The sequence below is a fragment of the Pseudonaja textilis genome, chromosome 14, assembly GCF_049901715.1.
Source record: "Pseudonaja textilis isolate UNSWEBS1 chromosome 14, rPseTex1.2, whole genome shotgun sequence".
NCBI lineage: Eukaryota > Metazoa > Chordata > Lepidosauria > Squamata > Elapidae > Pseudonaja > Pseudonaja textilis.
Genome location: NC_142003.1, coordinates 15,283,144 through 15,306,350, shown reverse-complemented (window position 1 = coordinate 15,306,350; position 23,207 = coordinate 15,283,144). Strand labels below are relative to the sequence as shown.

Below are 23,207 nucleotides of genomic sequence, written 5' to 3'. Positions count from 1 at the left end.
GTGGTCTTAAATTATAAATATTATAGTATTTATAGTATAATGCTATAAATCCATTCTAAAGTGGTTCCAGAAATTCATGTGTGATCTTGATTCTATCTCTCTGTTAATGCAAACCCAGGACTGCATTTCTTGTAATAAAAGAAGGGAAATAGTATCCGATTTAAGTCTCGACAAAAGTCACTGGTTTTACTCACTTCAATTGTTTGGCTGAATCGGTGGAACTGTGGAATCAGGGCCTGTAAGCATCCCATAATGCTTGAGCCTCTGATTGGTTCTCTATCTGATATCACTATCTTAAGTTGCATTAACAGAGGGATACAATCAAGATCAAGGGAGGTACTAATACCACTCTATAAAGCCTTAGTAAGACCACACCTAGAGTACTGCATCCAGTTTTGGTCACCACATTATAAAAAAGATGTTGAGACTCTAGAAAGAGTAGAGAGAAGAGCAACCAGGATGATGAGGGGACTGGAGACTAAAACATATGAAGAACGGTTACAGGAACTGGGCCTGGTTAGTCTAGTAAAGAGAAGGACCAGGGGAGACAGGAGAGCAAGTCTTCCAATATTTGAGGGGCTGCCACAGAGAGGAGGAGGGGGTCAAGCTATTTGCCAAAGCTCCCAAAGGCCAGACAAGGAATAATAGATGGAAACTGATCAAGGAGAGATTCAACCTGGAAATAAGGAGGAATTTTCAGACAGTGTAAACAATTAATCGAACAGAAGTTGCTTTTGAAGAGACTGGACTGCCATCTGTCAAAAATGGTGTAGGGTCTCCTGCTTGGGTGGTGATAGTGGTGGACTAGATGACCTACAAGGTCTCCCTTCCAACTCTCTTAATCTGATTAACAAGAACTTTTTTCAGTGCTGTGATAACATTGAATGACCACTAAACAAATAGTTGTCAGTCAAAGACTAGCAGCATTTAGAATAAGATAGAGGCTGAACGAACTAATGTTGAGTTGGGCTTTTAAAAAATTTATGGAGTCATTGAGTTTATATAGCTATTTTGAGAACCCGGTTAGAGCCTCAGCTATGCAGATTCCTGGTTTGATAGTTTTCTGCAGCAGCTATAAACAAAGCAAATATCACACAAACAATATAATTTGATGAGTCATTTTCCAAAAGAAAGTAAACGACGCAGCCGGTTTGCTTGACAGACAGGTCTAAGAATTGGTGCTGATAGAAGATCTGAGCAGTCCTCACAACTGTAACAATTTAAAAATTTAAGGTTTAATGGCTGAATACTGTTGTGGGCCATTGTGTCTGTTCTAGAGTTGCAATTACTGCTAAAGTTTGAAAGATGGAGAGCATGCACTTCTTGAACATTGACAAAGATTGAAAAATATCCAGGTACAACAATTAGGAAGGGTTGAAATGGTGAAATCCAGGTTCACTTCTCAATCTAGAATAGAACAGAACAAAACAGAACAGAATAGAATAGAAGTTGGAAGGGACCTTGGAGGTCTTCTAGTCCAGCCCCCTGCTCAAGCAGGAGACACTAGTAGCAAAACTCTGGACACTCAAAAAGTTATTGCAGGAAACCAGAGGGAAGCGGTGAAGTTCCTCTGGGAAAAATGGTAAAGGCACCAGGCTAGAAAGCAGGAGATCATGAGTTTAAGTCCTGCTTTGGCCACAAAAGCATGCTGGGTGACTTAGGGCCAGTCCAGTGGTGGGATTCAAAAAAATTTACCACCTATTCTGTGGGCATGGCGTGGCTTGGTGGATGTGGCTTGGTGGGCATGGCAGGGAAAGGATATTGTAAAATCCCCATTCTCTCCTCATTCCTGGGGGAAGGATACTGCAAAATCCCCATTCCCTCCCCACCCCACTAACCTGCTTTCCAGCTCCGTTCTCCTGTGCAGGGCAACCAAAGAAGACCCAGCCAAACAGCTGGGACTCAATGGGAGGCAGAGAAGAGATGGGGTTGGCGGGGCCAGTCAGAGGTGGCATTGGCGACCCCTGCTCCAATGCATTCCCCCCTCCCACTTTCCCGGGCTCAATTGTGGCAGCGTGGGAACATCAGATCTCAATATGGCTTCCAAAGCTGACACTGACATCATCAGTAAACCACCTTTCCAATCAGCCTCCATGTTTCTAATGTCTCTCTCTCTCCCGGCTTGGAACCAAACCAGATGGAAATTTCTCCCAACAGAATAAAGGCAGAATACAAATGAAAAATAAATAAGTTAAAAAGGGCACCATCTTCAAATGCCAGCCATGAAGAGAGGAAGCCACAAGGAGTAAGCAATTCGGGAGGAATTCGAAGCCACCGATTGCATCAAAACTGAGTACAGAAAAACCTCGACTTATGCCAGCTTGTTTAGGGACTGCTCAAAAGTTACGACAGCAGTGAAGAAAGGGACGTATGACCGTTTTTCACATTTATGCCCATTGCAGCATCCCCAAGCAAAGTCAACGGGGAAACTCTATTCACGGAAGAGCCACATTCCTAAGTCAAGTGCAGTGATTCAGTTAATGACTGTGGAAAGGATGGTTGTAAAATGGGGCAGAACTCACTTAACAACTGCTTCACTTAGCAACATAAATTTGGGGCCTGGTTGCGGTTGTACATTGAGGATTACCTGCGGGACATGAGAAATTGGAGAAGCGGCCGTGCAAAATTTGGAAAGCCAACTGCCGCTATAATATCCGCAGTTAGTTTTCGTAATAAGGATAACAATCTTTCTCTTTTTTTATTCTCTTTTTATTTAGCAAACTTCAGCTGGACAGAAGCATTTCTTCCTTTCAGAATGCAGAGCTGGAGAAAATCTAATTATAAACATCTCCAAATTCTGTGTGTCCCCCCGCCGCCCCTTCATTTCTTTCCACCATTATCTTTAGAAGTAAGAATTGCAAATTTCCTTCCTGACTTCCTTGTCCTTCTGGGTGGTTACTACGGCAACCGGGATAATGGCTGAGATGAAGCAGTTGCCGGGAGATGGATGGTGCGCGGCTCCCCTTCCCTTCCCCTTCGTTTGCTTCCACCCCCCACCCCCCCTTGCTCCCTTTCCTGTCCCATTATGGGTGTCATGGCAACCCATTTGGAATAAGCCAGGCTCCCTGTATGGAAGGGAGGAAGAGGGGGGGGAGAAAGAGAGAGAGAGAGGGGCTGCAGAGGCTCGTATTGTGTGCAGCGGTTGGCACCCAATGGTGGCTGTGTGCGCTGAATGTTTGTGCAAAGCAAAGAGATTTTCCAATTGGATTTCATGCTGCTCCCCAGCCCGCCCCCGCCCCGAATTGACCACATGGGGCTGGCATGTCACATCCCCGTTGGCACATTGAGTAGCACCAGAACACAGCAACAAGCTCAGAGTCCTTTCTCTTGTTTGAGGGGAGGGAAAATGTTCAATGAAGGTAGCTCTCGTGGTTGGGCACAGCTCCAACGACGTCTGCGGGTTTGCTCAGCTATATTTTGCTGCGTTGAGTGTGTTTGCACAATGCAGAACCCACCTGCAATAGCAACACACACACACACACACACAAAAAAGCACAAGGCAACATTTAAAGTGCATTTATCCTTCTGGTTTGCTGCCATCCGTATGAAAACGATCCATCTGTAAAATATGGCCAAATCCATCTCCTATGCCGGGCAGTTTTCCACAAATGATTGGGGTTATTGTTATTTTTTTTTCAATTTTTGTGAGCGTTGAGGCATCCAGAGAGTTGGCTGTGAGGCTGTGCATTGATTCAGTCCAGCAACAATTGTCTAGAAAGGCCCCCTCAATGGTCTGTGATGGAGACTATAATTGTGTATTGGATGTCAACTCATAAAATATTTCGATGGCTTTTTTTGGAGTTGCCAACAGAAAGGGAGGGGAAAAAGGGGTTTGAAAGAGTAGTGCAAACCGAAACTGCATTCCATAAATGTTTTCAAAGATGGTAACTAGGTGACCGAAGTTTCTGCAGCACAAAATTCTAACTGGAGAGCATGATTGATGACTCTGGGCTATGGATGTGTCCCATTGGAGAATATGAATTACGATACACTCAGGGGGTGGGGGAAAACCAGGGTCAAGGGTGACAATGAATGATGCGTCTCAGAGTCGGCTACGCCCAGGCAGTGCCGGCATGTTAACTCCCAATAAATCCTTTTGGAGTTTGGCAAGAGACTCATGATTTAAATGGGAGTAACTGCTGGAATCCTGTCATTGGAGAGATACTTAAAAGGATGGAGGACAAAAATGTATAGGGTAGAGGAAAACTGCAGCCAACTAAGAAATCTTTATTTAAAAAATGTGCTTTTTCCTGTAATGGATATTTTAAAGGGGTATTTTAAAATATAATGGATTAGCACCTGCCGAATGGTCCCTCTCTCAGCTCAGAAGTGGGACAATGCTTCATTATTTTAATCTCTCATTAAATTCCAACCAATTCTTATGCTATTCAATGGAATTTTTTCAAAGGGCTGTTGGAAGAAATATCCAGGTCCAAGTCCAAGCCAGGAGGAAGGCACTTAGGGACTGATTGGAAAGGTGGTTTATTGAACAGAACCACAAAGACAGTTCCTGGATCAGCTAAACAAAAGGTTGAATGAGTGGATGGATCTTTATAGGTTTCTGTCACTTTGAAATCGGGACTGTTCTGGGGCTGGTGCAGTGAAGGGGCTTGTGTTCTGAAAGGGAGTTGGGTAATTCTTATTGTGGCTTAATGCAGTGGTGGGATTCAAAGCATTTTACTACCGGTTCTATGGACGTGGCTTGGTGGGCGTGGCAGGGGAAGGTTACTGCAAAATCCCCCTTCCCTCCCCACCCCACTAACCTGCTTTCCAGCTCCGTTCTCCAGTGCAGGGCAACCAAAGAAGACCCGGCTGATCAGCTGGGACTCAAAGGGAGGCAGAGAAGAGATGGGGTTGGCGGGGCCAGTCAGAGGTGGGATTGGCCGGTTCTCCGAGCTGCTCAAAATTTCCACTACCGGTTCTCCAGAACTGGTCAGAACCTGCTAAATCCCACTTCTGGTTTAACGGCTTTTGTCCTGTATTGGATCTTGGCTGAGGGGCTGCTTTCTAATCCTACCTTTCTGCCTTTGTTCACTGTGCTGCAAGGAGTATTCTGTCTTGAATGGATTTCACCCTGCAGTATTTGCTTTGCTTATGAATAGAGCCACCTAGATACTTGTCTTCCTCTTTCAATAAGCTCTTTAATCTCTTAAGTGCTGGCGTCTGCTGTGGGCTATTAAAAAAGACTGAGGGCTGCTTCCTGCCTTTAAAAACATGCTTCTCCATTTCTGCTTTAGGGAAATATAATATCCTGCCTTTTTAATATTCCCCAAAACATTTCATTCTTCTGGAGGGAGGAGGGGTGGCTTCCCATAGGGCTGCACTCATTCAATCTGGAAAAAAAATTACCTGTTTTCCAAAATGTAGCATACAAAGACCAACCCACCTTGCTCTGTTGAAGCAATCTGTTTAGTTAGCAAGGAGTGATGGGAGTTGTGGTTCAATTCACTTGGAGGGCATCTGGTTGGAGAAGGCTGCTCTCACCCTCCAGCTGTAGTACAAATAATCTCTTCAGTGGCTAGCTTCATCTCAGAATGGCTGAGATTTGGGGTTAAATCAGGATCCAACTGTGTGCAAACCCAGATTTCTGCAGAGAGTCAAAACAAATGTGACAGGACATCCGTGGCTTGACCTCTTTCCTGTCAGTTCATTTAGAAATTTTGAAAGACAGACCTCAGAAGGAAACTGGAGAAACAGTGGATAAGAGAAGGACTAGATGCTTTAACAGATTAACAGAGTCGGAAGGTACCTTGTAGGTCATCTAGTCCAACCCCTCACCCAAGCAGGAGACCCTATACCAGAGGTGATATTCAGCCAGTTCTGACCAGTTCTGGAGAACCGGTAGCAGAAATTTTGAGTAGTTTGGAGAACCAGCCAATCCCACCTCTGACTGGCCCCACCAACCCCATCTATGTTCTACCTCCTGAGTCCCAGCTGATTGGCTGGGTCTTCTTTGGTTGCTCTGCACAGGAAAATGGAACTGGAAAGCAGGTTAGTGGAGTGGGGAGGGAATGGGGATTTTGCAGTAACCTTCCCCTGCCATGCCCACCAAGCCACGCCCACAGAACCAGTAGTAAAAATATTTGAATCCCACCACTGATTTACATAATAAATGAGTACGAATAAGTGGGGACAATAGGACAGGGATAGTAGGTGCGCTGGTGCGCTTATGCATGCCCCGTTACAGACCTCTTAGGAATGGAGTGAGGTCCACGGGAGACAGTTGAAGGTTCAAAGCTTTGGGGGTTTGAGGATGTAACAACAGAGTCAGGGAGTGAGTTCCAGGCGTTGACCCCTCTGTTGCTGAAGTCATATTTCCTGCAATCGAGTTTGAAGCCGTTTACTTTGCATCTGTACCTATTGTTTGCCCATGTATTATTGCGGTTGAAACTGAAGCAGTCATTGACAGGACATTGTAGCAGACAATTTTGTGTACTAAGCTTAGGTCGGATTGTAGGCATCGTCGTTCTAGGTTGTCCAGGTCCAAAATTTCAAGCCTGGTGGCTTAAGGTACTCTATTGCAAGAGGAGGAGCGGAGGACTCTTCTTCTCGTGAAGTACCTCCGGACTCACTCCATTGTATTAATGTCCATTATACAGTTTGGATTCCAGACAGATGAGCTGTATTTGAGAATTGGTCTGGCGAAGGTTTTGTATGCCCTGGTTTGCAGTTCAATGTTACTGGAGAAGAAGCTTTTTCAAGATTTGTTCGAGCAGACTGGAAAGCCTTCTGCACAGAACTGTGGTTTCGGCACAGTGTGGTTTATGATGCTGCTGCTGCAGTTCTTTAACCAGAAAATGTGCTTTGACAAGTACAGTGTTGGGTTTTCAGTATTGCTCTAACAGTCTGAAGCAAGCTACCTTTTCTTAGATGATAAAAAGCCAAGAAACAACCCAAACTAGCCCTTAAATGTGTGTGCTCGCTTGTAAAATTAGCCTGACCAGCTTGCAAAATAATAATAATAATAATAATAATAATAATAATAATAATAATAATAATAATAATAATAATTATTATTATTATTATTATTATTATTTAGTTTTTATTTAAGGAGGAAGTTTGGAACTTGCTTATCTGTCAGCGGAGTTCATGGGAGCGTTTTGAATTTGAACTTGTTGAGGACTGCATTTTGCTTGCGGTCGCTTTTTAAAAAAGGAAATGGGTAGAGAGGAGCGCTGGGGAAGCGGGGGGGATGTTTCTAGCATTTTAATTAAGTGTTTGAAATTCACTGCCTTGTATTGATGTTAATCCAAGGCTGAGTGGTTTTAAACAGCGGCAGCCAAAGGATTTACAAATGATGAAAATTGCCTGTAGCTGAGCAACGGATTTAAATTCAGGCTTATTGAGAACATGAGATAATGTTGCAGCCTCAAAGTTGAAACTGCCTGCCATCTAAAGCTCTGCATGAAACTCTGGCAACGTAGAGTCTTAAAAACAACATTAGATAGATAGATTAACAGAGTTGGAAGGGACCTTGTAGGTCATCTAGTCCAACCCCACCCCCCACCCCCCTGCCCAAGCAGAACCCTTACACCATTTCTGAAAGATGGCAATCCACAGTCTCTTCTTGAAAGCTTCCAGGGGTGAAGCTCCCATAACTTTTGAAGGCAACTTCTGTTCCACAGGTTGATTGTTCTCCCTGTCAGAAAATTTCTCCTTATTTCCAGGTTGAATCTCTCCTTGATCAGCTTCCATCCATTGTTCCTTGTCTGGCCTTCAGGTGCTTTGGAAAATAGCTTGAGACCCCTTCCTCTCTGTGGCAGCCCCTCAAGTATTGGAAGACTGCTCTCCTGTCTCCCCTGGTCCTTCTCTTCACTAGACTAGCCAGGCCCAGTTCCTGCAACCGTTCATCGTATGTTTTAGCCTCCAGTCCCCTCACCATCCTGGTTGCTCTTCTCTGCACTCTTTCATCTTTTTTATTGTTTAGTGACCAAAACTGGATGCAACATGTTAGGTGTGGTCTTATTAATGCTTTATAAATTAGGTTATTATACATTAATCTTCTGGTTTGGTTAATTTGTAGTTCAAGCTTTGGCCAAAGCCAGAATCATTTCCAATAACCAGCTGAAAGTTAGGAATGCAACCTGAGAGATATTTGGCCATAAATGATATTTGCACAAATTGCAAACCAGACTCTTGAGATCTAGAGGCTTCCTGATGGTGTTTTGTTTTGTTTTTTAAAGAGAATCATCCTGTTTGCTGGTCTTCCATGGTAAAACTATTGAGGAGGTTTTCCTGGGGGATAATTTTGTCTATTTCTCTTTCCAGGTCATTAGCCAGAGGCGAGAAGGGAAATTCATTTTGTGACTGAAGAAAAATCGTATTGAATACAATGGCCCTGATGTTGCTCAATCAACATGCAACATGGGCACTGCAACAGAGCTCCAGGATATTTGCAGGAGGTGAGCGGGACGGAAAACCAGTTTAAATATCTATATACAGTATCGATGCAGGTTGTCCTCGACTTACAAGCCCAACATTTCTGCTGTTAAGTGAGACGGTTATTGAGTGAGTTTTGCCCTATTTTACGACCTTACTGGCCACAGTTGTTAAGTGAATCACTGCAGTTCTTAAGTGAGTAACACGTTTGTTAAGTGAATCCAGCTTCCCCATTGACTTTGCTCATCCAAAGGTCGCAAAAGGGGATGATGTGACCCCAGAACATTACAGTGGTCATAAATACGAGTCAGTGGCCAAGGTCTGAATTTTGATGACGTGAAGGTGGGGATACTACAGTGGTCATAAGTGTGAAAAACGACCATAAGTCACTTTATCCGTGCCATTGTAAGTTTGAGCTGTCACTAAATGAACTTGTAAGTCAAATATATCCATATATTTATCCCTATTTCTATCTGTATAGCTATCATCTATCCATCTATCTAACTTTATGGATAGATGATGGACAGATAGATGGATGGATGTTTATTTTTATTCAAAAAAAAAGTTAAAATATAAAACTCACAGAACAAAATGTTTTTACAGAAGTAAAATAAAATCCAAGCAAGATATTTTAAAAAGGTGCATTAAAAAGAGAACACAGGAACATATATTCAGTCAGAATAGAGCTAGAAGGGACATGGAGGGACATAGGAGACCCTAGACCATTTCAGACAAGTGACTGTCCAGCCTCTTCGTAAAAACACCTCCAGTGCTGGGGCACCCACAACTTCTGAAGACAAGCCATTCGGTTGGCTGATTGTCTTCCCCGTTGGGAAGTTTCTCCTGAATTCTCTTTGATTAGTTTCCATCACAGGTGATTTAAGCTGGTTCTGACCAGTTCCGGAGAACCGGTAGGGGAAATTCTGAATAGTTGAGAGAGCCAGCCAATCCCACCTCTGACTGGGGATTTTACAGTATCCTTTCCCTGCCACACCCAACCAAGCCATGCCTACAGAACCGGTAGTAAAAATAATGAAACCCCACCACTGGTTTCCATCCATTGTTTCTTGTATACTTCTTGTGTCTTTGTATATATATGTGTGTGTGTGTGTGTATCATAATATATACATAATGTTTTCATAGCCTAGCACACTTATTTTCTAAACTGTACTGTGGGAAAAAACCATAGAGTTCCTTAAGAAAAAGACTATTAGAAGAAACCTCGCATAAATGAAAGAATTGGATAGTTATTTTTTTTCTTCTATTCAATGACCCAAAGGTGGGTTTTTTTCAAAAGGCAACTGGATTTATTTTTTTTCTTGAAGATGTTTCACTTCTTCAGCCCTGAAGAAGACGGCATCAGAGGTTGGCTTTTGTAATAGTTTACTCCATTATTACAGACTAGTGTTTCTCTTCCGTAGCAACTTTCAAAGGTGTGAACTTCAACAAATGCTGACTTGGGAATTCTAGGAGTTGACACATCTGAAAGCTTGAGAAACACTGTCCTTAGACTCTAAATCACTGTGGGACACCTGGTCCATCAGCCAGACTTCTGTTCTCTGAATATATTGATGAATATTTTGGCAGAGTGTTGAGGTCAACATGAAATAAAAACCTTTTGGTGTTGCAATTCATGGGCCATCAAGAGAAAATATCATATGTGGTCCTCAAAAGCATATAGCAGTAGCTATAAATACGGGAGGCCATGGAACACCTCCAGTGCCTTCAGATCCCTAGAACGAAATGAAAATAAATCAGCTTCATTTATTTTTGTACCGTTCAAAGGAGCCCTGGACAAAATTTTCCATAAGAACAATTAGCTGACACAATCAGCAATAATACAATCAGGCATCAACATGATTCAAATACAGGAATAAAATAAAGTATATGCACCAATAACGTTTTTGGAGATTCCAGGTAAGATAAACTATATATATAAAAAAAAAACAGAATAACAGACTTGGGTGGGACCTTGGAGGTCTTCTAGTCCAGCCCTCTGCTCAAGCAGGAGATCCTATACCACTTCAGAAAAGTGGCTGTTCAGTCTCTTTTTAAAAACTTCCAGTGATGGAGCACGCACAACTTTTGAAGGCAAAGCTGTTCCATTGATTTATTGTTCTCACTGTTAGGAAATTTCTCCTTAGTACCAAGTACCATCAATCTCCTTGATTCGTTTCCATCCATTGCTTCTTGTCTTGCCTTGTGGTGCATTGGGAAGGTTGTCTGTCTGTCTGTCTGTCTCTGTCTGTCTGTCATCTATCTATCATCTATCATCTGTCTGTCTGTCTAATCTATCATCTATCAATCTATCTTCAGTTTCTATAGCTGCCCAATCAATGACTGGGCTGCTTAAAATAAAAATAAAAAATATAGATTATATGAAATACTCCTTCTGCACGTCCTCTGTCTACCTGCTTTTAGGGGCCTTCAGACAAACTTTCTGAGCCCTGTTCTGATCATTTTAATAGAAGCTGGAGAAGACATAACAATCATTGCATTATATTTCCAACACTTTTAGGCGACTTCCCAAATCGGTCATCTCGAAGCATGACCTTGCCTAACCCCAGATCTTCTGCATTTGGAAAATCCTTCAAGGACACCCAACCTTAGTTTACTCTTCTCCTTGGCAGCTAACCTTCATTGCACCTCTGAATGATTTGGTGGCTTCTCTCTGGGGTGCCAGATCTTCCTTCTGCTCCAGTAGCTGTTCTGCCTTGAGCCTAAGGAATGTGTGCAGCATTGTGTAAGCAGCCCTGGTTTGGTTCCCATGGCATGATTATGGTTCGTTGCACAGTTTAGATAATCATTATTATTATTTTGGTACTAGTATCCCTATGCTAGGGAAAGCATAACTCTGAGTGGGCATGAGCCTCCTGCGTCTTGTTTGCCCTCAATAACATCTGACATTATCCTGGAAGCATTTTATAAAAAAAAACCTCACGTTCCCAGACTGCGTGTTAAGAGCTGTTTAGTTGCTGAGAAGGCTTCTGACTGTTGGCTGCTCTTCTAGCTGTTCAAATGACTGAGCACATTTGGCTGATGATGCAATTTCCTGGAAGAGTCCAGAAATGTTCTCCTGTCAGCCTTGGAAGGCGTATTTTTCACTTGGAAGCTTCAAGGCTGCCACATTCAGTGCCTGGGAATTTGGAAGGGGGGATTTCATAGAGAGATAGAAGATTAAACACAACAACATCCTTTCTCAGAGAGTCAAGGTCAGGTTGCCCTGCACCTGGAGGGGAGTGACTGGAGGGATGTTTCCAATTGGGACGAAGGTTTGATTGGGACATGTGATGGACTGATGGGTGCAGGGGATGGACCTTGAATTTTTCTTTTGGGAAGAGAAAACCCAGAACTCTCAGATTTGGGTTTTCCCAGGTGTGCCAATATGACAACTCTAGTAAAATGGAACTTTGAGGAAATGCTGGTCTCAGAGTTTATTGGTTTGGAGTTTTCATTTCGGGGTTGAATAGGTTATAAATTGAGTTGTGACCACTCCTTGTTCCCCAAATAGTTGCAGTGTTTGCAAATATCCCATACCAACTTACGGTGTTCAGTGCCGACAGAGAAACAAGTTAGTGCTTACAGGCTTTAATCCAAGATGAATTGATGAAGTGTCATTGATTGATCAAAGGGGAAAATTCTTGTTGCGGTGCCACTCTTATTCACTATTTTGCTTGGGAAACAAAACAGATTTGTGGACTTCCTATGAGCGCCATGGTGACCTGACATCCTGCTAGCTAGCAGGACAGCGTTTGCGAGGAGTTTGTACTGGAATTCACAGTTGGGATGTATTTCTATGCAACAACTACAGTGATATTCAGCCAGTAGATGGCAGTGTTTACAAGTTTCTCTGTATGGCTCTATGCTCTTTTGTTCTAAGTAGAATTTCCTGCTATAGCTTTAAATAGTTGAGCAGTAAAACACATGGTGACTTTACTTTTTGCTTGCTCTATGGTGCTATATATAAACAGAATTTCTAACAGTTGTAATTGGATACTGGATCTGGAGAGTTTATTGTGATTGTCCATGTGACTCTGGACACCTATTCCTCATGAGTAGACCGCAGAAACTGTCATTTGACAGTGAGCTTAGGAGTGGAAAGACTGGGAATTGGGATTTCATCAAGTTAGCACTTCCAAAACAGCCTTTTATGGACATTAAGCTCAACCATGTCTCATTTCATAAACACTTTTTGGGAGATTTTTTATTAATCAGGTGAATCTCCTTAGTGGATGGTGGTATAAATTTGACCTTACAAGTTTTGGAAATGTATGGTTTTTTTTTTTTGAACTGCAACAAAAAGATGCTGAGTATATATTGACTTTGGAAAATTAATGGATTAAGGCACCAGCAGGATTTAAAATTACAGCTTTGACTTAATTAGAAGAAATTTTCTCATGGGAAAATGGCAATTGTTTTGATACTTTTACAATAAGGAAACCTTGAATGAAGAAGAATGAGTTAGAGGATAAAGTAAGTGGAGCAGAAATTTATAATACAAGTTTCTGAGTATTTCTTTTTAACCAAGCTTCTTAGTAGGATGAATAAACCTCTTGACAAGATGGACAGAACAGGTAGCAATGAAGTTATAAAGCAAGAACAAGGGGCAATGCATGTTTACAAAATCATTCTGAAATATAACACAAATGGAACTGATAGATGATTTGAGAAGTTGTACAGATACTGAACCAAGAAACCTATTTGTCTTTTGAAGACTTTATTAGAAGTCAGAAGTCACAAACTTACAAGATTTAAAAAATCTCTTAAAAGCTTTGAAAGATCTTTACCTTGAAACAGATGAACAGAAAATTAGCTCTGGGATTCTATTTGGGAGGATTAAAGAATATGTTTGAAAACTCAGGGAAGGAATACAAGTTTGACTTATTTGATCAGGACTAATCAAAGAAAATAGTTATCCCTGGTTGCCCTTACCAGACTTTTGTTAACAAAAATGATTGATAAAACATTTGGATGGGGTTTTTTTTTAGTCAAGAGATGGGAGAAGAGAGTCTATGTTGTATTTAGAAATGGTAATAAAATATTAAAGTGGTTTATACTTTCTGAGATGAAGGGATAAATTACTTCTTTTTTATTTTTCTCACTCTTTTGTTTTCTTTTGTATTTTTCTGTTTATATTTTTGTAGACTGTATTAGCTTTTATTTTCATGTATAATTCTTAATACAATTATTTGGATAAAAGGGAACAAATTGGGTTTCACTTTGTAATCATGCTTTAAAGATCATTTCTTCTGACCAAGGCTTCCCGAGACCCTAATTAAGCACACGCTTAATTAAAACAAATCTTGTTTTATTTCAACGCTGGGAATTATGTTCATTCCCAGCCGGTAATGAGTCCCAAACAGTCCCCCAAGATAAGCACCCACCTTTCTCTCCTTTGAATTGCTGCCAACAACTAAAGTGCCAAATTAATTGTAAAAAGCCAAACGAAGTACAAAGTCCACACAGAGCTTCAAGGTTTAATCCAAACAGAGCGAACGACTTTGCTTCCTGCAAAGGTTTCTCTACCTTTGCCTGTCCTTTATACCTTATGGGAGGGACAATCACCTCCAAGCCTTACTCCTGAGTCACCCCTTTTGTCTCAGCTGCTCTCTCCTTCTAGCAGTTCTGCACACATGCATACTGGGAACAGGCTCCCCTTGTTCTTCTGCCTCGCTGCTGCCGGACTCCGGAGGCTCAGGAGTCAGCACCCCACTCCCAGATGGTCCTGGCCCCATTTCTGCATCGAATGCAGGACCCTCGTCTGAATCTTCCCCAGACTCCCAGACTGGTCCCCGTTGTTCCCCACTGTCCGATTCTGCTGCCGTCTGCACAGGCTGCCAGCGAACTATAACAGCATTTAAGAACAGCTAGTTTGAGGGGGGATGTTAATACCCCAAATTACATTTATACACCATTCATCAAGTATATACCTTGCAATGTTATACTCTCTGTGTACATACAGAAGTCCCTTCTTGAGCGTACTTCTTAAGAGTCACTTTTTAAATTCATTTTTTGTTTGTTTGTTTGCAGGACTCCGAGGAATCAGCCAAGTGGCAGCTAAAATTGACATGGAATTTGACTATGATGGGCCACTGATGAAGACCGAAGTCCCTGGTCCGAGATCCAGGGTAAGTTAAGATGAGAACATCCATCCTAAATTTAATTCTTCCACTTCACTACCATTATCTCCAAATATTTTTTTTGGAAAAATAGCACAAGAGATCGAACACTCCTTAAAAGTCCTTCCTTGACTTTGTGTTGGATTTTAAATAACTTTATTAGATTTTTCAAATAGAGAGTTAAAACAAAGACAAACTAATAATTAAAGTGAAAGAAAGAGAGAAGCAAAGCAAAGCCAGAAGTACAGAAAGAAAACGAAAGAAAAAGAAATATAAACAATTTCCTACTTTCGTTTACAGCAGATACAAATATAAATGTACATGAAACTCTTATGTTAAATTTATATCATAACTTTCCTTCTTTTCTGTTCTCTACAATTTTTTCCTAATCATCAAACCCGACAGTCATAATTTCATTTTTTTTTTCTGTTAAACAAAAATGTCCAATTTTCCAATCGATCTACTTGGACTTTAATTCCCATGGCATGGAGATAAAAGCAAACTATGGAAAACTGTTTTATCAGTGTAACCCTTATTGTTTTATTTTATTTAATTAGTGTAGTGGTGGTGTAGGGTAGTTTAATTTACTTTAGTTTATTATTTTATGATTTTATTTATATCCTGCCTTTAGTATTTTATAAATAACTCAAGGTGGCGAAGATACCTCATTGTAAGGATTGCCTCTCCTTCTAACTTAAGAAAGTGAAGACTCTTGAAAATGAAGGAAACTTTTATTAAGCAGAAGTGATAGCAATACATTCAAAGCAGAGTCTGAATACCCTGAGGCAAGACAAGTAGAATTAAGGCAGTAGAGACCCCTCCCTTTATCCAGATGCGGATTCAGCCAATCCACAGGTGTGAAGATGTTATTGTACCGGCAGCTCTGAGAAACAGAGAAGCATACATTCTCATGGCCATCTTTCGCTGGCCTTCAAAGTGAAACAACCCACATGGCCCTCCCCCTTAATACATTCCCCAAGAGGTGAGAAAATCTCAGGGTGCTTCTGCACCAGGATACAAGTTATAAAATAACAGTTGTCATAGGCAATAATAATGAATCGAATTCAAGCCCCCCCCCTCCCCTCCGCCCCACTTCTCCCAGTTGAATGGCCGTATCCCTGTTAGGGATCTGACACTAATACATCTCCCTATTTTTAAAAAAAATACTTCTAGTGCTTATGGATTTGGGATAAAATGGATTTTGCCTTCAGAAGTTGTGGGTGCTCCATCACTGGAGGCTTTCATGAAGAGATTGGACTGCCATGTATTGTCTGAAATGATACAGATTAGAGTTTCCTGCTTGAGCAGGAGGCTGAACTAGAAGACCTCCAAGATCTCTTTTTTGTTATACTTTAGATTTATTTATTATTTATCTTGTATCCTTCTTTTATTGTTTTTAACTATAACTCAAGGCAGCAATCATATCCACCTTCCTCCTCCTATTCTCCCCACAGCAACCCTGTGAGGTGGATTTGGGCTGAGAGAAAGAGAATTGACTGGCCCAAAATAAAGCAGAAATAAAATAAGTTAGGTTTGCTTTTTAAAAAAATTATAGGATCATTATATTTGGGGGTTTGCAAAACTGAAGGACTTGAGCAAACAACCAGGATGGCTAAAGGCAGACCTTGAACTCGCCGTCTCCTGCTTTCTAGCCTGGTGCCTTAAGCACCGGGCCAAACTGGCTCCCTGGTTAACTCATGACATTGAAATTCCCTTAGCACTTCCCAGGGTTGAATAAAGTAAAATAAAAAGAGAGAGAGAAACCGAAAAAGTCGAATAGGTTGTACAGGAACATTTCATCTCCTGATTTTTTTGGTTAGTCAATCTGTACAATAATATTCTTTCTTCTTCTTTTAGGAACTAATGAAACAGTTGAATGGAATTCAGGTAATTTCCTCCAGATTCCACTTGAAAAACATCCCTTCAAATATTGGCCGCTGAGTCACAAAATGGTTGCTGCTAAGCAACCTATGTATGCCTGTTTTGTGTCAGCAAGGCCACCCTCCTGAAACTGAACAGAACGGGAGCATATTTGGTGGTGGCAGAAAAATAATCTGGATATTGGGATATAGCTGGGCACTGCAGGGAGCGGGGAGGTTGTTCAAACCTCTTTAAAAATCCTGTAAATGGGGCTCAAATAACAATAAGGCAGTCCTGGGATCCCCTTACCTTTACTGTATAATTCTTCACTATAATAAAATGTACAAAACAAACAAAAACAAAGATAGAAACTAAGCGATAGGAAAGGAGAACTCAAACAAAAAAGAAAAGCAGAAACATGCAACTATTCTTCCGTCTTCTTTCTGTCAAGTAGCTGTTACCTTAAAGTTTTTCCAAGATTATTTTCCGCCTTTTTAATTCCCAAAACCAATCAGAAGGCCCTTGTCTTTCCGAAACAAGCCTATCTGTAGGGATATGAAAAACGATTTGCAGAAATGGGAAACCATCCAGAGTTTCCTATTTTTCCTTCCTGACCGGCCTAAATCGTGGCTCATTTTGCTTGATTCTCAACTTCGGCGACGCGCCAGGAAATCTCAACTTGTTCCATCCGTTTCTCTCAGAACGCAGAGGCAGTCCACTTTTTCTGCAACTACGAGGAAAGCCGAGGGAATTATCTTGTGGATGCTGATGGGAACCGGATGTTGGATCTCTACTCTCAGATTTCATCCATCCCGATTGGTAAGAATTTTTGGGAGTTCTTGCAAGGTTTCGAGTGGTGGGATTCCACATTTTTTTCCCCACCGGTTCTTGTGCGCACAGCACTGAAAAACCTCCCTCTGTGTCAGCACTAGTGAGGTGAACTGTTTTTTTAGCTCAGGCGCTAATGCTCTGAGCTTGTCGATCAGAAAGGCCAGCAGTTTGGCGGGTTGAATCCCTAGCTCCCATTACTTGCCCCGGCTTTTGTAACTTAGCCGTTCGAAGGCATGTAAAAATGCAAGTAGAACAACAGGGACCCTTTTGGTGGGAAGGTCACAGCGTTTTGTGCACCTTCGAAGGCATTTAGTCATGCCAGCCACATGACCACGGAAACGTCTTCGGACAATGCTGGCTCTTCGGCTTTGTAACAGAGATCAGTACCACCTCCTAGAGCCAGAAACGACTAGTACGTATGTGCGAGGGGAACCTTTACCTTAACGTGAAAGTTGCTGAAATTTCTTGAAACCAGATGACAAAAGTCCTCCGTGTTTCCTTCTAGGTTACAGCCACCCATCTCTGATCAAACTTTTGCAACAGCCCCAGAATCTGGTAAGTGACCCTTTGCAGAAGGTACCAGGTTGCCAAAACGGTGCGTCAATTGCCTGTTTGTGAAGCTTCCCTTCTTCTCCCCAAGATCCCGGAGTGCCTACCTGTCCTACCCCAGGGCTGTTCACCCACTGCTCAGGGTCTCTGAGGCTGGAACCGGGAGCCTCCCCTCCTTCTTGGGGGCGAGTCTCCAAAATAAGCCCTTTCCAAGGGAACGGCTGAGAATTGCAGGAGTTGGCAGGCACGGCTTTGTCCAGCTCTTGAGCCAGGAGAAACCCATAGGAGCTCACTTCCTGATTAGTTCTGGGCTGGTTCTCGTACATCAACCATCTTTTTGGTCGGCAGCCAAAGGGAGAGAAAGAAAAAGCAAGATTGAAAAGCTACCCCAAAGTTTGCCGGGGTTGTGTTGCCCTGGGGCTGCTAATCAGGGCTGGGCTTCAAAAATTTCATCAACGGCTTCTCTGACGGCTGCTGGGTGGGCGTGGTATGGTGGGCGTGGCCTAGTCGGACTTCTGCACCACGGTGGGGGGGGGGCGTTTTTGTTCTTCCCGGGCTCCAGAGGCTTTCCTCGAGTCTCTGGGAAGGCGGAAACGGCCTCCCTGGATTCCGGAATCTCTCTGGAAGCCAGAAACAGGCCCATTTCTGGCTTTCCTGAACTTCCGGGAGGCCCGTTTTTCACCCTCTCTGAGCCTGCATCCAAAATGGGCCACATGGGGACTCCTGGGAGGGGAAGGGTGGGGCCAGCCAGGAGTGGGATTTGGGGGTTCTCCGAACTGCATAGAATCTTAGCTAGCATGTTAGATGAGACCAGGGGTGGGATTCTACCAGTTCGCACCTATTCGCTAGAACATTCTCAGCAGTTCAGAGAACTGGTTATTAGAAGAAATTACTGGCCTAATCCTGTAAAGAAGGCAGGAAGGAAACATTCTGGTGTTGCTTACAGAAACTGCCTCTCAGTTAACCCTTATTACATTCTTGTCAGGACTAGACTTCCTGACTCAGGAACCTCTCTGGAGTTTTTTTCCCCTCCTTTGCTGGTACTTTGCTTGTGTGGAGTGATCTTTCAGAGTTACAGTGGCACTGAAAAAAGTGACTTATGACCATTTTTCACACTTACGACTGTTGCAGCATCCCCACAATCATGAGAGGCTAGGTGAGGAGATGCGTGCCTCAATGTGAGTGATATTGAGTTGGCCACGCCCAGCCAGTCACATGACCACCAAGCCACGTCCACCCAGTCACATGACCACCAAGCCATGCCTACCACCTAAGCCACGCCCACAGAACCGGTTGTTAAAAATTTGAATCCCACCCCTGGATGAGACTCCATTCAAAATCCAAGAAAGAAAACTTTGGACTCCATTATTACAGAGAAAAGTCCTGAAAATTGAAGCGGTAGCATCAGAAGAAATACAAGATCTGAGGCCATAGATACGAAAATCACATATAGAAAGTTGCTCCATGTTCCCACCCCCAATAGTTTATCCAATCTGAGATGTGTATAATGTCATGTGGGGCATCTTCAGGTGGTGTTTCAGACATCTGGTATGCCAAGATGGTTGACCTTGGCTTAGACAGATAAGGGGCTACATCTGCGCAGTAAACAAGTAAACATAATCAAGAAAATATCCCAACTTTAACATTTCACCAACTTATATCTCCAGCACCCTTCCCCTCCCCACAAAGCCCAATTATTCTTCCCTCTTCCCGTTTCTATGGCAGCCGCAACGACAAGCAGAAGAAGGATTCTCGAAGACTGACATAGTGGCTCTCTTGAACCCGTGTGAACCCCTAGCAGCCTGCGCCTGCTGCCAAGTTCCATCATAGCTTAAATTCTCTGTGTAATCTCAGCTGCTCTTCACCGCAAAGCTAATGTGCATGTAGGACAAAGCCTCCCACAAGGCACCAGAAATGGAAGGAGGATTCTTGGAGCAGGCTAGACTAGGCTAAGATGGGGTTTGGTAGCTTATAATTGAGGACCTGTATACTGCACGAGTCAAAAAGAGGGCTGTGAAAATATTTACAGACCCCTCACATCCCGGACATGAACTGTTTCAACTCCTACCCTCAAAATGATAGTATAGAGCAGTGCACACCAGAACAACTAGACACAAGAACAGTTTTTCCCCGAAAGCCCTCACTCTGCTAAACAAATAATTCCCTCAACACTGTTCAACTATTTACAAAGTGTACATTACTATTACTCTTCTCATGACTCCTTATCACCCATCCCCTCCCACTTGACTGTTTCCTAGTATGATTTGATTGCTTATTGTACCCTATGACTATCATTAAGTGTTGTACCTGATTATTCTTGACTCTTGACGAATGTACCTTTTCTTTCATGTACACTGAGAGCATTTGCACCAAGATAAATTCCTTGAGTGTCCAATCACACTTGGCCAATAAAAGTATTCTATTCTAATTTGGTGTTTGGGGAAACCCCAAGTGCTGGACTAGCATGAAATGTGAAGCAAATCCCATGTTCTCTAGACTGAAAACGATGTGTTATTAACACGAATGGTTTCGGCATGTTGTGTGAATTCCTCATACATGTACGGAAGAGGGTTTTGGACTGATTATAAGCTTGTTCTCTGGATGTTCCGTGGCAAGATGGATCTTTCTCGGTGAGGCAAGGATGGATCACAAAACAGGAATAGTTCTGAAGGCCCAGCAAAACCAGGTTATTGCATAGAGTTGTTTAACATACGTTACACCCAAGCAATGTTTTAGATCAATGTATCTCAACCTTGGCTGGCTGAGGAATTCTGGGAGTTGAAGCCCATACATCTCAAAGCTGCCAAGGTCGAGGAACACTGCTCTAGAGGGCACAAAGAAAAGAAACCTTTTCGAAATCTAGAGGACACCAAAGCGTCTCACTAACAAGTAGCATTTCCCATCTGCAGATTCTCCCAAACAGTTTCCATTCCAGCTAAATTCTGATACCAGTAACAGCTTGGTTGGCTTACAGGTTCGGGGAAAGGGTGGTTGCAAGCATCAGAATTGGGGGTGTTCTTTGTTTAAGGCAATTAAGGTCAACCCATGGACTGTTTTTGGTTGACCCTTAGATAAGAAGTTTGTATTCTATTCATGGTAAACTCCTCTCATTTTTTTTCTCTGTTCTGTTTTCTTCCATTTTTCTCTTCTCTTTTGTTTTCTTCTTCCATTCTTCTTTTCTATTTTCTTCTTCCCTTTTTCTCTTCTCTTTTCTCCTTCCCTTTTTCTCTTCTCTTCTGTTTTCTTCTTCCATTCTTCTTTTCTCTTTTCTCCTTCCCTTTTCCTTCTCTTCTCTCATTTTTCTTTTCTCTGTTCTATTTTCTTTCATTTTCCTCTTTTCTCCTTCTCTTCTTCTCCTTATCTTCTCTTCTTTACTCAGAGCACTTTTGTCAACAGACCTGCCCTAGGAATTTTGCCTCCAGAAAATTTTGCTGAAAAGCTAAAGGAATCTTTGCTTTCGGTAAGTTTTATCTAGCACAGAAGGAGCAATGAAACTGACAGCCAGCATTGGCAAGGTCTCTATCTTGCCAAGAATTAATTCTGGCAAATACAAGGAAAGGCTGAGGAAACGGGATAGGTCTAGCATTTTAAAAGGACAACAGGGATAAGGGGATGACAGCACTCCTTCAAAAACCTGAAGAGATACTAGATGGAATAAGACCATTGTGGGTTCTCTACTATCTCAGATTTCAGGATAGGCTACCCTGAGAAAACTTTCTTAAGAATGAAAACATTTTAGCAATGACCTCTTAAGATGATGGACTGCTGTTCTCAGGATCAAAGAAAAGTTGGATTAACATCCATTGAAGAATCTTTATTTTGAATTCTTGCTTTGGGTAGATAGTTGGAGCCCATGGACTAAATGGCACTTTCAACCCTAAAAATTCCATTATTTTATCCTTAGGCAGTAGAGACTGATTGGGGTGTGTGTGTGTTAAAATAAGCATCATTTGGTTGCGATGCTCAGTGATGAAAGTGTTCCTTGTAGGCACTTTGGATTGAAAGGCCTGTATCTCTTCTCCCGCTGCCAGGTTGCTCCTAAAGGCCTCTCTCAAGTAGTAACCATGTCCTGTGGATCTTGCTCCAATGAAAATGCCTTTAAAACCATATTTATGTGGTACAGGGTGAGTAAAAGCGATGTGGATGTATCTTGTATCTCCAGACCTTGGGGGGTATCTTTGCTCAAAGCGGGATAGGGAGTAAGGGGGCCTCAGTTCAATTTCAAAATCTTTGTATCAATGTAGGAGGAGAACAGGCAGAGCTGGAGGGTGGAGTTAAACATGTCATCAGCTTAGAGTCTTTAAGTTGCCACAAATGACCCAAGTCTTCCCCCCGCTAGAATTTCTTTGACCCTTATCCACCGCGTTTCCCCCAAAATACAACCTACCTCAAAAGAATGACTTTTATACATGCACCCAATATGAGCCCTACCCACAAAATTAGCCCTAATTAAGACCCCTGCCTATCCCAGGGTGGACAGGTAAAAATTAAGCTAGGGTGGGGATGGGGGTACCCTACTACTTTGGACAGTTGCAGCCAGGCCTCACACACCCCAACACCTGCCTTGCCGGCCCATTTCTTCTGCAGCCAGCAAGGCTCTATAGTCAATTATCTATTGACTATATTGACTAATTATCTAGTCTATTATCAGCTGCAGAGGCCTTTAGACGCTTACATTTTCTTTCTTTTCTTTCTTTTTTAATAAAGTTTTTATTTTATATTTACAACTCCCTCTTTCATTTTAAACAGTGTGTCGACTGGGTACATATATCTTGTGCTAACAGTTATAATTAACATACTTTCCTTGACAAAATATCAATCACATTTTCTTATAAACTACAGCCGCTTACTTATTTTTATCTTTGTGACAATCTTAGCTTATTTCTCTATATATTCATCTACTCAGTTTTAACTTATTTCTTTATTTTCCAACCAGCCCCTGACATTTTCCAGGATGGTCCCGGGGGCTGGATCTGACCACACCTTGTGTTTGACTTCCTTGCTCTAGTTCCTGTTCTCCTGAAAGCATTGCCATTGGGAAAGTCTTGAACGCCACAGCCATTGACATCCATGCAGATGGGCGGGAGCAAGGGTCTTCAAACTTGGCAAGTTTAAGACTTGTAGACTTCCAACTCCCAGAGTTCCTGAGCTAACATGACGGGAGGAGGAATTCTGGGACTTGAAGTCCACAAGTCTTAAAGCTGTCAAGTTTGAAGAGCCCTGGTATAAAGTCTCCTGCACTGTTGAACTAGAAGGCTTCTGAAGTCCCTTCTAGCCCAATGGGTCTATGTTCTATGCCAAAGGTCTTCAAACTTGGCAAGTTTAAGACTTGCGGACTTCAACTCCCAGAATTCCCGAGCTAACATGACCAGAGGAGGAATTCTGGGAGTTGAAGTCCACAAGTGTTAAAGCTGTCCAGTTTGAAGACCCCCTGGGTTGGAGGGCAACTCTTGACTGGGAAGATGATGG

The 23,207-nt window shown here is 42.4% G+C and overlaps 1 protein-coding gene across 1 annotated transcript in view; it reads left to right on the top strand.

The window, feature by feature from the left end:
* The window catches only part of ABAT (4-aminobutyrate aminotransferase), a 54,876-nt gene that overhangs the window by 16,124 nt on the left and 15,545 nt on the right, over window positions 1-23,207 (top strand). The window contains exons 2-8 of the mRNA XM_026704102.2: window positions 8,269-8,402; window positions 14,410-14,507; window positions 16,356-16,385; window positions 17,060-17,177; window positions 17,695-17,744; window positions 21,118-21,198; window positions 21,770-21,862. Coding sequence (XP_026559887.1) covers window positions 8,333-8,402; window positions 14,410-14,507; window positions 16,356-16,385; window positions 17,060-17,177; window positions 17,695-17,744; window positions 21,118-21,198; window positions 21,770-21,862 — 540 coding nt within the window. The 5' untranslated portion in view covers window positions 8,269-8,332. The remainder of the gene's footprint in view (window positions 1-8,268; window positions 8,403-14,409; window positions 14,508-16,355; window positions 16,386-17,059; window positions 17,178-17,694; window positions 17,745-21,117; window positions 21,199-21,769; window positions 21,863-23,207) is intronic.